Genomic DNA, 15,199 nt, shown 5'->3' on the forward strand with positions numbered 1-15,199 from the left:
TCTTCAAAATTGCTGCTTCATAGAAAAGTATGTAAGATATTCCAAGCCCATAGACCAAACATTGATGCCCCAACAGTGTAGGGGAACCTTAGGTGACTAGCCAGATGCTTCTGTCATTTCTATAGTTTTGGAAGTTGCTTTCTCTGCACTTCCTGTTTAGTCAGGTAATATTATATCTTTCCTTGGTCTCTCTGATGGAAGTGAAGATGAGATAATTATAGTTATTAATTTTCTGTAGCCAAAATTCAGAAAAAGACTTGCATAAAAGATGTAACGTTTATAAGGTGGGGGAAACATAAAAGTTTAAATTATTTATCTAAGAAAATGTTTTTAGGTCTAAAACAATAGTTTTGGGTTGCTAATACAAGTAATGATAAAAAGTATAAAACTTTGGACTCAAAAGATAGGACAAATGATAGAGAATTTTCTCTAAAGTTGCCAAATACAAATGAACTGGACATTGTAAATGTAATTGTTACCTAATAATTGTTCTTATTGCATATAGTTTTGCTGTGTTAGAGTTAAAACATTTCTTTTAATTTAGACAAAAAGGGGGAAATGGTGTGAAATATTTGATTACACTGTGTAAAGATATGTCACTGTGATTGGTTTAATAAAAAGCTAAATGGCCAATAGCTAAGCAAGGAGAGTAGGTGGAACTTCCAAGCAAAGAGGGGAATTGGGGATGAATGTAGGTACATAGAGGAAGACACCAGGAGTCACAGAACAGATCAGAGGTACAGAACGAAAGGTAAAAAGCCACATAGTAGAACATAGATTTAAAACTTTGGGTTAATTTAAGATATAAGAGTTGGGTGGGAACAAGTCTAAGTTATAGACCAAGCTTTCATAATCAATAAGAAATTTCCATATCTTTATCTGGGAGCTGACTGATGGGACAGAGAAAGAATAGTTACACTCAGGTCTGAAGAGGATGCTCAAGGCAGAGAAGAAAGGTATCTACTCATAAAAAGGAAAGAAAACAAAGAGTAGCGTCAAGTAAATGTGAGCTGAGAGCCTTGGAGCCGGGGCTGTGCCTGGAATAGTCCTGTCGTAAGCACAGAAACAAACTACCTCGGTTTTAGGCCAGTTTATAGTACAGGCTCGAGGAAAGCTTACACTCCACACAAGTAAGAGAGATGAGAAAAGGCTACTAGGTGCCAGGTCTCAAACTCATGGGAGATCAGACTAGGCACAGAAGCAATCTCAGCATCAGTCACTATGGACAAAAGGAAGCAAGGAAACGTCAAATGCAGGCTGAGATGAGAGAACAGAACTTGGCAGTGTGCTTGCCACTTGCTCAGCTTAAGCCCTGAGAGGGAGGAGATAGTTGACCCAGGTCAGAGCAGGAGGGGGGCTCCCAAGGAAAGAGGCCTGGTGGGAAAGGGGGAGAAGCCAATCAGCCAGTTGCACAGGATGACAACGAGAGCTGAAGAGAGGAGAGGACCTGCTGTACAAGAAGAACCCAAGGCAGCAGGATTTCCATGTGTCAGGAGTGAGGCAAGAACCTCCGGCAGAGGCCACCGAAGGGTTTTCCTTTTTTTTTTTTTTTTTTTTTTTTGTAAAATTTGACCTTCCATGAACATGGGGGGGAATCCTAGGTCTTCCCACACTGAGGAAAAATGAGCTGGCAGGAGGTACCAGATGCCACACAGCAAAGCTGAAAACCTGGCTGCCCACAACTAAGCTGACGGTCCCCTCCGGGTTCAGTTACCTGGAAAGAAGGGATGAAGGATTTGGGGCGGCCCAGCATCTGGCAGTACTCAAAGATTTCTGTCCTCTGGATAGCCTCGGTTGTTGCAAACTTCAAAAACTCTTGACTAGAACCAGGGAATAACAATAACAGAGGTAAGATGGGGGTGCTGCTCACAAGCAGCTCCAAGAGAGGAATGAGACTGGGGACCCAAGGTGGATGCACTTCCTCCTTGCCCTCCATCCTCTTGGGTTTGGGGAAACAGGTGAAATGAGCGCTGTGCTAGCTGTTGTAAAAGAACCTGCCCATGGGAAGGAGGTCCTGCGCCTTCCTTAGCAGAAGGTGGGACACTGCAGTTCTCCCACTTTGACATCCTGAAAGCTAGCCGTCACCCCTAGGGCCTGGCACACCCCAGAAAAGGCAGACTAGCCCAAGCGCACCAGTGCAGAAGAGAAAGCCACGGAGTTCAGGAGCCCCACAGACGGTCTGGCAGAGACTGGGGGGACACCTGAGCCAGAAGGAAATGGCAGGTCGTGCACAGGAAGGCGATTTGGCCAGTGAGGGCGAAAACAATGGCGACTGTGACTGAGGGGCAACAAGAGTCTCACGGATAAATACCCCTCAGACCCCCCACAGCTTGCCAGCTGCCACCAGGAATATTTCCAGAAGCTAACATATTTCCAGAAACTTCCCCATGATTCATAGACAACGAAGAGGAGACATATTAACCCAGGTACCTTTATGGTCATATTTGGCCCCGACGTGAGAAGCTCAGACTATGCTGTCTGAGCCCAGGCTCTCAAGAGAAGGGTCTATGAAGTGGGTACATTGCCACAGTGGTGGAGGGCTGGGGACACCAGCTACAAGTTTGTCTCCTGCAGCCTGTCTGAACTTCGTGGTGCCCCAGATGCCACCTTTGACGAGGCTTTCAGTCTCTCTGTTCCTTGCTTTCCCTCCTTTATTTACCTTTTTTTCAATTTAAGGTAAATCCATAACAAAGGAAACCGTGCAAAGGCACTGATGGAGCCACATCTCAGAAACATTTTTGTGTTCTCTGTTCAGACAGGTCAGTAGCCCTGGCTGGCTGGCTAGCCTAGGCTAGACCTGCTCTTGCTATAATCCTCCTGTCTATACCTCTTGACCACTGGAATTCCAGGAGCAAATACCATGACTGTTCAGAAATCCTAACTATCAAGAGAAGTGGGTAGAAAGATCCAGAACAGTGAGGGCCACCCAGGACAAGCTTATCTATGTCAGCTCACTCCTCCGGGGCTCTGAGGTTCTCTCAGCATAAAAATCGTGATGTATGGGGCTCCCATACAACAAGTAACCAATGGGACAGGCTCCAAAGAGATTGTGCTCACACTAATGCATTGAATGCCCAAAGAGTAGGCTCTCAGAACAGGCCCAGGGCTGCCCAAAAGAGACTACTTGTAAATTTCCTCTTTTCATTTTTCTGTCTATACTATCCTTGGCTGTGGAGCTAGGCTGCCACCCAGTGGCCATCAGGGTGCAATACACACCAAAGGCACCGGTTCAGGCCCTCTGGTGGTGTGATGTGGCACCCTCTGGTCACCTTGCCTAGACATGAGCAGGAGATATTGAGGAGGAGCCGGCAGTAAGCTGAAATCTACACAAGAAAATGAATAGTGAAGCCGGGGAAGCCAGCAAGGGCTAAAACAATCCAGGAAAAAAACATCTTTGCCATGCCCTTCCCCTGCAAAAGTCACATACCTATGGCTACTGCCCAGCAAGGCAAGGTGGTCTGTCTTCACCGTGTAGTGGCCAAAGGGCACATGAGCCGTGAGGTAGCAAAAGTGAGCGGCCTCCACAAGCCCTTTCCCAGCTGCAGGAAGAGAACAAGAACCCGGTCAGAAACCGCGCCCTGTGGGGCCCAGCATCTGAGTGGAACAGAGAGAAATAGAGCGAACTCCGGGGTCCGAGTGCAGAAACCTCGCGAGAATAAACCAGGGGCGTTCTCGTGGCGTAAGTCACAGATACGTCCGTCCCGCTCTCTCCCACAGCCACATTGAGTGCCATCTCACATTCCCCTGACGTGTTTTTCTTTGGGAATTTTCTAAGAGTCAGGGTCCTTCCTGAGGCTGAGAAGGGAAAGGAGATGCCTATGTGTAAGAAAAGTAGGACTTCAGAAACGGATTTAAAACATCCTCATGGGATGTGACTCCTTCCTCTGCTAAAGTCGGACAGCCAAAGGCTTTTCCTGCACTAATAAAAATCACATCAATTACCAAATTGTTCCTGACTTTTTTTTAATGTTCTCCACTGCCTTCGAACCGGATTACGTGGGTGGTGACACTTAATCATCATGGTCACCTTGAATAGAATTGGAATAACTTAGGAGACCCACCCCCTGGGTGTGCCCTTGAGGGTGTCTCCAGGGAGGTTTAAATGGGTAGGGAAGGCCTATTGGTAGTGTGGGAGGAGCTATGTTCCAGACTAGGGTCTAGAGAGAGGAAAGGTGGAAGCAAGCTGAGCCCCATCACTGTCTCTGCTTCCTGACAGTGAATACCAGGCCTCTAATCACTGCACACTCCGGCTGCAATAGACTGTGTTCCCTAGGACTGTGAGCCAAGGTAATCCTTCTTTGCTTAAGGTTTTTCCGACTGTTCTGCCATAGCAGTGAGAAGGTGACTGATACAGCGGCCAAAGTACCAAACACAGAGTCTGATGCCCAAGAAATATGGATGCCCTTTTAGTCAGGCAGCTGGGTGACAACCATCACTTGTCACAACCTTATATATGGCTGCTTCCAATTTAGCAGGCAATTGTTCACAACATTCCACAAAGAACACCATGATTTCTAAACGTTCTGCCCAGACCAAATTTTCAAAGTAGTAATCTGGAATAAACTATAATCGTCAAGTACTTATAAGGCCACATTCACAGACAGATATCAGAAATAAAGGCAGAATCACCAAGGTAGTTTAGACATTTCCCATCTGATGGCCTTGGGCCACTAAAGGTTGTGAGACAATAGGAAGAAGCATGCCCCTGTGTTAGCTCTAGGTAGAGGAGTCTCACCTGTGGCAAAAAAGTTATACAGCAATGACAAAACAAAGTTCCCAGTAGGGATTCAGGGAAACACATAATGAAAATCAAACAAAGCTGGCAAAGGGAATTCTGGGAAACAAAATTACATGATAACTATGTCTTCCCTGGAGTTTCTTAACCAGAAAAACAGAGCCTCCAGAACCTGAGAAGGCCTGAGCCGTAGACTCCGGCTCTCTGGAGTCTGAGACTCTGATGTCTGGCACTGGAAGCTGGCCTGGAGATGCCTAGAAAGAGGAAATTCTGGTTTCTGCTCACCCAGAGTATCCCCCATGCTGACAATGGCTCGCTGGTACAACTCGGTGTCCCCAGCCTGATTTGACAGGATCACAGCCAAGTGGGGCCGCCAGTCTTCCCACTGCTTGTCTCCACAGCACTGAAAAACATGATTTGCAAAGTCACTCAGCATAGCCAGGGATGTAGGAAAAGAAGACTGCGGTCTAGTCTTGGTTTGGAGTTCAGAGAATGTGCATTACATTCTGTGATGTTATTACTATTAAATAAGGGTTCACTCTGTATTAATTGGCTGGTGCATGGCACAGATCAAGTTGGTAGGACACATCGGTAAACCCAGCACTCAGGAGATTGAGAGGTCATCATGACGTTGAGATCTGCCTGGGCCACAGTATGAGAACCTGTCTTCAAATAAAAATTAAAAAATGGAAAATCACATATACATAGCTCACAGAGATACATACACATAGAGAGACACATAAGCATACAAACACAGACTCACAGACACAGAGGCACACACACATATGCAAACACACACAGGCATGCACTCACACAGAGACACACACTCATACACATTCACACATACATACCCATACACACAGAGATACATATACAAAAACGCACACAGACACACACATGCACAAGCATACATGCAGACACATATATCGCATATACACATAAAGACAAACACAGACAAACACACATACACATATATTTATATGTACACACATATATATATGCATATATATCAGTTATAAGGCTATTGGGTAATAAATAGAATGACATATTAACTTACTAATTTTCAAGTTTTTCCCTGTCTTCACGTCAAATATCTAGAAACAAACTCTTCCCTGCACCCCTAAAAAAAAAAAATTCTAGTGTTTCAGTGATTAAAGGGAAAATCTTGTCTCATGAGTAGAGAAGGCCATGCTAAGCTGACACAGAAGTCTTGGACTCCGAGTCGCTCGCTCACTGTCTTAGTGGCTGGTACTGCCTGGTCTTCCAAGGCCCTTCCACACGCGGCAACTTTCACAGGGTTGTTATGAAATGTACTTCCTATTACTGCTGAAGAAATGAGGAAATCAAGCAAGCTTTCAATATCCATTCAATTCCTCTCCACCTGGTGACAATGGAGTGGCCACAGACTCCATCAGGGACCTGTGGAACTGCTATGTCTTTGGTCCATTTGGGGTTAGTTTTTGTATAAGGTAATAGACACTGGTCTAACTTAGCTCTTCTGCATGTGGACAGCCAGTCTCCCCAGGACCATTTGTTGAAGATGCTATCTCTCTCTCCAGCGTATGTTTTTGGCATTTGTGCCAAATATTGACTATGGTTACAGGTGCTCATGTTTGGGTCCTTGATTTCATTCCATTGATCTACATGTCTGTTTTGGGGGCCACTGTCATTTTCTTTTTATTGCTGTGGCTCTGTAATATATCTTAAGATCTAGGGTGGTAACCCCTCCAACACTGTTCCCTTTGCTTAGATTGTTTTGGCCATCCAGGGTTTTTATGGTTCCATATGAATCTGCTTTCTATTTTTACAAAAAAATGAGGTGGAGATTTTGATAAGTATTGAATATGTAAAAGTTTTGATATATTAGTCATTTTCACAATATTAGTTCTATTAATCCATGAACATGGAATGTATTCCCATTTTTAAAGTCCTTATCACTTTCTTAAGAGGTCTAAAGTTTTTGTTTTAGAGCTTCTTCACCTCCTTTATCAGATTTATTCCTAGATATTTTATTTTCTTTGAGGCTGTCATGAATGGAAATGTGTCAATGATCTCTTTCCCTGTATGCTTGTTGGTGGTGTACAGAAAAGCTATTGATTCATGCAAGTTGATCCTATATCTTGCCACATGCTGAACTTGCAATTTCTAGAAGCTTTCTGCTAGAATTGTTGGGATCTCCTGTGTATAATATCATGTCATCTGCAAATATGGATATGTTCTCTCCATACAGAATGGCAGTGGCTGTGTGTTTCCTGCATGTATCTTTTATTGTGCTGAGAAATGCTCTCTCTAGTCCTACTCTCTGGAACTTTTATCAAGAAGGCATGATGGAGTTTGCCAAAAGCTTTTTCTGCATCAATTGAGATTTTTGCCTTTAAGCTCATTTGTGCAGTTTATTACACTAATTGACTTGCATACATTGAACCTCACCCTAGGCCACCCTCCTCGAAGAAGAACTTCAGGGGAGAAAGAATCAATGAAGAATCAACATGATGTGATAAATTCTCCACAGTCCCTGGATGCAGCCCAAGTCCTGACTCACACAGTGTGAGCTTGAGCAAGTCTTTAATTTCACTGAACCTTTGTCTTCCTCATCTCTAGAATGGAGAACATCATTTCTACCTAACAGGACTCTTGGTGACAATAAAATAGACAGTTATATAAAGCCCAAGACTCAGTGTTGCACACTTGGTGCATGTGTACACTTACACACACACACACACACACATGCAGTAGAGGAAAGAGGTAATGTACAAACTAGTCTAAACCAATTCTGTTACATAGACAGAGAAGAGAATTGACAGTAATTGCTAGCACTTAGAGTGCAGAACTATTTGTAGTTATTTTGTGTTTATAGTCATAAGAGGGAATAAATGATGTTTATTCCATGTGACACTTGTTCCCTACCTATTTCAACAGCACAGCATAAATGTATATCATGTATATCATAACAGTGGTCATGAGAAGTCATAGTAATATTAGTTTTAATTTACAACAATGGCTTAGACCATGAACCACACCCTGGGCACAACAATTGCTTAGCTCAGGGACATTGACACTCTCACTTAAACATATAAGTCAGGCATCTTCTTGCTGGATCTGCAAGAATGTAGCAGAAAAAGAAAGAAAAACTTTCTACAAAAAGAAAATAATCTTGGAAGCCATCCTCCTCCCTGGTTTGGAGCAAGGAGCGGGGAGTAGTATAAAACTGATTTGGGTGGGGGAGAATTCATTAACTAATTTCCTTAATGGGATAGACATGCAAGCATGGTGGCTGCCAGGCTCAGACATTCTTGTTCCTTTAAAGTCACAATAATTGCTTGGCCATCAAAATCTCCACAAAGAGAAAAACAGTGATATTAAATAGCAGCCAAGTTTGCCTAGAAGTAATGAGAAAAGTCAAGCTTATGCCTGCGATGAAACCCACATCAGTACATCCAGTAGACATGCCTCTCCCATGACGCCACCCATGTAGCAGAAAGGTAGCTTTGTATTCGATGTGAGGGGCTATAAAGTTCTCACACTCTAAGATGGAATACAGCAACGGCACATCATTGTGGAGCCTTAGCTCCCTTATCTAAGAGCAGGAAAAATTAGTTAATTCTCCCTCCTCGCTGAGGCCCAATAGACCACAGGCTAATTATATCACTTTCTCCATTGGGTGCTTCCTGACACGGTGCAATTTCATTGCAGTGCTGAAGCTTCCATTTAGCTGAATTGTGAAGCTTACCCTATATTCAAAATAGCCCATTGGTTTAATGGTGGGGGACAGAAGGCATCATTTCTCTTTGCTGTGCTTTTCTTAGAATTATCCACAGCAAGAAGAATGTCAAAAAAGAAAGAGAGAGAGAGAGAGAGAGAGAGAGAGAGAGAGAGAGAGAGAGAGAGAGGAAAAGGTTAAATTCATTTTCATGAAAACCCGTTGCTAGCCAAAACTCAAGCTTCAAATATAAGATATGACTGCCAAAAGTGATGAAGATGGAACGGCAAAGCACTGGGCAGGAACAGAGGCGATGAACTAAGACCTCTATGCAGCGAGAACGTAAAGGAGCCCAGGAAAGAGATGGTACCTAACAGGAAGTGCTCAGGCAAGGAATGGGGGAAATGTTAAAGAAACAAAGACAAAAATGTTAGAACAAAAAAGAGCAAAAGACACTGGAGGAACAGTGAAGGACAGAGGACAGAGGCAAGAAAAGAGAAGACGGAAAGGCAAAGGAAGGATGGAGGAGGGAAAGCAAAAAACGTTTTTAAAAAAAAAAAAGTAAAAGTTGAGTACGGTGGCACATGTTTGGAAGCCTGACACTGGGGAGACAGTGACAGAAAGATCAGGAGTTCAAGATTATCCTCAGTCACACACTAAGTTCAAAGTCAGCATGGGTCTCAGAAAGGAGATAAGTATATCTCTATAACTCACATATTTACATAGTTTATACATGTGAAATAGACATGGAATTCCTGGAAATGAAACCAAAATTAAATATTGAAAGATATAATCCAAGAAGATGTTCCTGAATTTTAAGGCATGGGTGTTTATATTAAACAATAGGTATACGGTATTGCCAGGGAGATAAAAAAAAAAAAAAAAAAAAAAAAAAAAAACAGACCCAGATAGTCAATGCCAAGATACATGCTGGTAAAGTTATTGGATCAGAAAAGAACACATTGACTCAAAAAGATTGAATCTGCTATAGTGGAGACGGTCTCAAGCAGACCTCCACCTTCTCCTCAGCCACATTCAACTCCAAAAGCACAAAGTCCAACATGTCCAGTTCTGGAGGATCACTGTGCAAAACAACAGCTCTTGCTCAATCAGACACTGTGGCAAAGGTAAGGTCTTTGGAACCAGGTAAACCTGAGCCAGTCATGACCCCATTCCTCGCTACCTCCATAACTGAGCCATTTTTACACCTCGGTACTTCTGTTTCTGTGCCTGCAAAAGCAGGGATAATGACTTCTATCTCCATGAATGAAACCAGCTGCTATGTATCAGATCGTCTATGGGTCAAGCACGCTGTAGATGATTAATAAACTATCCTCCATGCCTCATCTGGAAAGGTAGTGCTACATTCCCAGGTAGGCCTCAACAGCCCACTTTCAACCCTTAAGACTCTGGGGCATAGAAAGAAGCCTGTCACAGAGAGTACTGTACCGTGGCCGCTTGTGGAATCCTTCCCGACATGAGCTGGAAGAGGGTCTGCAGGGGGTCATTAAGTGCCAATGTGCTGGTGAAGCTGTGAGCAGAGAGGAGAGTTAGCAGGGAGTCAAGCCCAGGGGGAACCTGTCACCAGTATGCAGGCCTGAATATTCCACTTGACAGGTGTTTCCGTTTTGGAATGCAGGCTTCTCTCTGCCCTGCTGTGCCTTGTGGCCTTTTACAGATGATCAATCACATCTTCACCACATCACACTCCCCCAAGTAGACTTCATTTCTCCGGGATACTTTTTTGGATTTTTTTCCCTAATGCCCTGATTCTTGAGTAGGCACTTCTAAATGCCTTCTATCAGTGAGTTGGCCTTCCACATCTCTAGGTCATCTGGGTAGCCCGCAGTGAACATGGAAGCTCTTCTCCATTGGCCCCTCCTTCCCAGTCACCCTCAGTTCCTCCTCACCAAACCCATCCCACTAAGCATTATTTTTCCGGCTCATCTCAAGCCTGGGTCTGTAGAGCTTTGACTCACAAGCACTAAATAGCCATTTTCAATAACCAAAGAGGCGTAGAAGAGGGACCAGAAATGAGCCTGCTGATGACAAAGTGTGGGATGTGCTTAACAAGGATATAACAAGCTCTACAGCTGATTTGAGATTTAAGCACATTCAGTAAGAGATATTTTTCACAATTCACTGGGCCCCATCAAAAAATCAATGGCCCAAGGCAAAACTCTGTAGCAGAGATGTATGCTTCGAAGCGGGGATGTGGGCTGTTCGTTTCCAAAACCCAAAGGGAAAATTGGCCCTCAGATCGCCATCTTTTGCTTAATAGTGCCCTTGCCACGGGAGCCCAGCACACTCCGCGTTCCAGACAGCAGTGTGCCCACCACTCTAGCCTAGGACCATAATGAAGAGAGGGTGGCATCGCTTGCCCCTGGGAAGATGGAGTTAAGGTAATAAAGAGTCTCACTGAGACCATCATGAAGAACAAACCACCAGGCAGTGTGGCAGCCAACAGGAACACAGAACTTAAAGCAGAGGGTATACCCCCTCAGCCAACTCTCTACCCAACAACATTTACAGCCAAGTCAGCCTAGGTTCAGAGGGTTGTCTCCACAGCCTCAGCCAGCCCTAGAAGGTAAACTACACACAGGCCATCTTTATCAGACTCTGACCCAAACCTGTTCCTACAGGAGGCCTCCCCCTCACTCCTGCCACCCATGATATGCACAGGAGTGTGACAGACTCAAAGAGAAACTCCCCTACAATGGCCACCTAGACCTCCTCCACACTGACTCCCCACTGCTACATGTCCCCCCAATTACCACAGGCTGTGTGCTGTGCTCCTGTCCCTACCTCACATTGGCTTGGTCGTTATCCCAGGTCTATCATGGCACCTGGGTCACTGTCAGATGTGATTCCTTACCAAGTACACCTTTTCTCTCAATATTTCCAGCCCAATTAATGCCTATCCTACGATGGCTCATATACATGCCATACCAGCTCCTACCCTACCAGCCCCTCAGAAGCTGCAACCTCGGTGCAAGACCAAGCCCTGGACTCTCTCTTAAATCATAATCCCCTTGCCCCCAGGCTCCATCAGCTACACTTAAGTGATCCCCCACCTTTCCTTCCTAATGAAACTGTCTAAAGCAGTCCCTCCCACAGAGGACTACAGTGTAGAATATTCAGAATTCTAGAAATTCTGGCCCCTTGGGAATTTTGCCAAAAATGTTTCATTCCATTTAAACAGGTTTGAAGAATGCTTCTTTGCCTAAGTTATAAAAATCTAGGGCCAGTGAAATTGCTTAGTAGGCAAAGCTACTCTCTGTCAAGCTTGATGACCTAAGTTTGGATGCCGTGGATCTACATGATGGAAGAAGAGAATTGACTCCCACAAATCATTCTCTGGCCTCCACACATAGTCTGTGGCACATGCACACACACACATACAAACACACACATGCAGAGAGACATGCATAATAAATAAATAAATGTTTAAAAATGAAGAATCTTGAGAACTGAATATGAAGATAGTATGCTTATAATCTCGGTACTTGGGAGGCTGGGGACAAGGAAAATGAGCAGGGAGAAGAGAGGGGAGCAGAGGGAGAGAAAGAAAGGGGAGGGGAGAGGATGGAAAGAAAGGAGAGGGGGAGGGGAGGGGAAGGAGAGAGGAGAAGGGGAGGAGAGAAGATGAGAGGAAAGGAGATGAGAGAAGAGAGAAGGGAAGGGGAGTAGAGGGGAAAGAGAGAATATGAGAAGAGCGGGAGGAGAGGGAAAAGGAGGAGAGGGGAAAGGAAGAAAGGGGAGGAGAGGAGAGAGGAGGGGAGGGAGGGAGGGAGGGAGGGAGGGAGGGAGGGCGGGAGGGAGAGAGGGAGGGAGAGAGAGAGAGAGAGAGAGAGAGAGAGAGAGAGAGAGAGAGAGAGGAGAGGAGAGGAGAGGAGAGGAGGAAGGAGGGGAGAGAGAAGGAGAGAAGAGAGGAGGGGAGGAAAGGGGAGGGAACGGGAGGGGGAAGGGAACAGGAAGGGAGGGGAGGAGAAGGAAAGAGAGAGAAGGAGAGGGGAGGAGAAGGAATGGAGGGGAGGGGAGGGGAAGAGAATCAGGAAATGAAAAGTACTACACCCATCTCAGTAAAGAGAACTTGGCAGCTGTGTATGGAACTTCTCAATGATTTTTTTTTTTATTTCTCCCCTACACACACACACACACACACAAACACACACACACACCACCTTTAGAAAGGAGGCTGATCTGTACTTCTGGTCTTTGCAAGCGAGACTCACCCACTCATGACCCAGTTGTAGGTCCTTGGGTCCATCTTACTGGCTAGGAACAGAGCATGGCCCCACAAGTGGTTCTTCATAGCCCATTCCAAGGCCTCCTGAAAAGCAAAGAATGAGAAACGATAGTACCTTGCTCATCTCCATCCAATAAAAACAACAAATTTCCATGCATAGGCAGTTCTGTACTCCAAGCAATAGAAAATCCCAGGGAAATTTAGAAAATGAAGAAGGGAGAACGGGGGTGTGGCTTTCACTCAGCATGGTGCTTCTCTCTCCTCCAGCCATCCTCCATTAGGACATGGTCCCGGGCATCTCATCTCTTTAGTATCAGCTACAAAACACTTCCAAAACCCTAACTGCCAAAACCGAGGGAAAGAGTTCACTCCAAAGACCGAGTCTCAAAATATGAGTAACAAAAATGTATTGCTGTGGCCATATTAAAGAACAGTGTCCTTTTTAAACACTGTGGCAGAGGGGACGTCTTCCTTCCTAGGCACAAAGCTGGACATTCCCCACCTCATTGCCTCCTGCGTGAGGCTGAGCCTGAGCCACGGCATGAGAATAACAGCACCACTTCTAGGCTGGGCCCATAAAGTCATCCACACTCACTCCCAGTATGCCTCACCCCATCAGGTAGCTGCAAGGAAAAGGACTCCCGGAGAACCTTGGAAATTCTAAGCTGACAATGGTGAGGACCACCGCATCCTGAGTCTGACATTGTGGAGGAGGGTTAACCAACTGGCTGCTGTGCCTAAGCTCATGGGACCAAGCCCATAAGCCTAATGCAGAGACTGCTAACTCTCAGATGCTGTCTCAGGACGCATTGGTAGCGTCATCGAGTAAGAGGGATAAAGCGATAAACTTTAAAACACACATACATATGTGCCTTTTTGATTCAGTTTATAGTTGAGGTTTTGAGCTGGCATTAATAACTTCCTTGGTAGGAAAAAATGCATGATTTCTGGCAGGAGGTCACTAAAGAGATAATGCTACTTCCATGCAGCAAGTGTCTTTATTATCCCAGCATATCTCCATGTAATCTTATTGAATAGAGAGGGCAAATTTAATCATCACAATTAAGGAATTCAGCCTCAGGTCCAGAACAAGTGAAAAAAAATGGCATTAGGACAACCTTTTTTTAAAGCATACTTTAACTATTTCATAATTCTTTTTAATTTTTTTTAAAAAGTAACCAATGGGTTGGTTGAGAATTATTAGCTGACTCAAAATTCTGTCCACTCCAAAAATAAAATTTATAAGTAAAGAACTTGAGAACTTATATCAAGGCTGTCAAGAATATTAAATTCCAGAAATAATACCTGAGTCAAATATGAATGAAGGTATCTTGATACCCACTCTCATTCATCATCCTGTAGACACCCCCACTGCTCCGTCTATCACTCAGTGTGGTGAGGTACCCAGAAGCCCATGTTCAGGCTCACGCTACCCAGATCCAAGTCCCACATCTAAGTCTAACTGCCCAACCTGTAAATCAGCAAAAGAAAACCAGACCCTATCACACAGGTTTCTATGGAGATAAATCAGATCACACATAAAAGATATTGAGTTAGTGCCTGATGGGTAAAAAATAATTTTTAATCTCTGCTTTGTTATTGTTGTTATTATAGATATTGTTCATCTTTCTTGAAGGAAAAGTTCAGGACTGATTTATCTCTGTATGCCTCACTGGGCAAGAAATAGTACTCCAGATGGGTTTTCTGTTTTGCTTTGTTTTAATAGAATAAATGGATCACTGAGAAAAGCACAATTCCCTGCTAGATAATGGATGTATAGAAAATGGCTATAATTTGATACTACTTGTTTTTATAAGTTATTATGTTAAGTGCCCCCATAAAAGAAAACATCATGTTTAAAAACTCAATAGATAAAATATTAAAATTTCAAAGTAGAGGCTGGAAATATGGCACAGCAGTAAAGAGCACTTGATGCTCTTGCAGAGGACCCAAGTTCAAATCCCAGCACTCATGTAGTGGCACCCAGCCACCTATAACTCCAGTTCCAGGGACCTGACACCCTCTTCTGGCCTTCCTAGGCACCAGGCATGCCCATGGTGCACAGATGTACACGCGGGCACTCACACATACAATCAAAATAAATAAATCTTTTAAAATGTCAAAGTCACAAAACTAACTCAACTTTGTTTCTATTAATTAATTTGAAAATGGGGGAAACTAACTAAATATGACACACATCTAAAAAAAAGATTTTCAGCTTAGAACTGAACATCTTAAAGATCTGAAGTGCACAGGCAATTCAGCAGGCACTGATAAGATGCTCTACAGGAAAAGGTGGGAAGCCTGTGACAAGTATCATCACAGGGGAAAAGCTAATTTCATTCATAATAGCAGAAGTGTAAATATATACACTGAATTGTATTTTTTCACCTCTAGGACAGGCATAGACCACAAGTGTGCAGGCTTTGATGAGGATACAAAGCAATGGTTTCACTTTTTGTTCACGGAGCTAATGATACATTTTAAGAGGCAATTTTTCAATAGCTATCAAAAT

At 44.0% G+C, this 15,199-nt stretch overlaps 1 protein-coding gene across 1 annotated transcript in view; it reads right to left on the reverse strand.

Annotated features, from left to right (window-relative positions):
- Window positions 1-15,199, reverse strand: part of Sec16b (SEC16 homolog B, endoplasmic reticulum export factor) — a 60,471-nt gene that overhangs the window by 14,395 nt on the left and 30,877 nt on the right. Inside the window, exons 11-15 of the mRNA XM_057770025.1 lie at window positions 12,671-12,768; window positions 9,885-9,966; window positions 5,021-5,138; window positions 3,428-3,539; window positions 1,715-1,820 (exon numbers count right to left, since the gene is read on the reverse strand). Coding sequence (XP_057626008.1) covers window positions 1,715-1,820; window positions 3,428-3,539; window positions 5,021-5,138; window positions 9,885-9,966; window positions 12,671-12,768 — 516 coding nt within the window. The remainder of the gene's footprint in view (window positions 1-1,714; window positions 1,821-3,427; window positions 3,540-5,020; window positions 5,139-9,884; window positions 9,967-12,670; window positions 12,769-15,199) is intronic.

Source organism: Chionomys nivalis, chromosome 5, assembly GCF_950005125.1.
Source record: "Chionomys nivalis chromosome 5, mChiNiv1.1, whole genome shotgun sequence".
Taxonomy (NCBI): Eukaryota; Metazoa; Chordata; class Mammalia; order Rodentia; family Cricetidae; genus Chionomys; species Chionomys nivalis.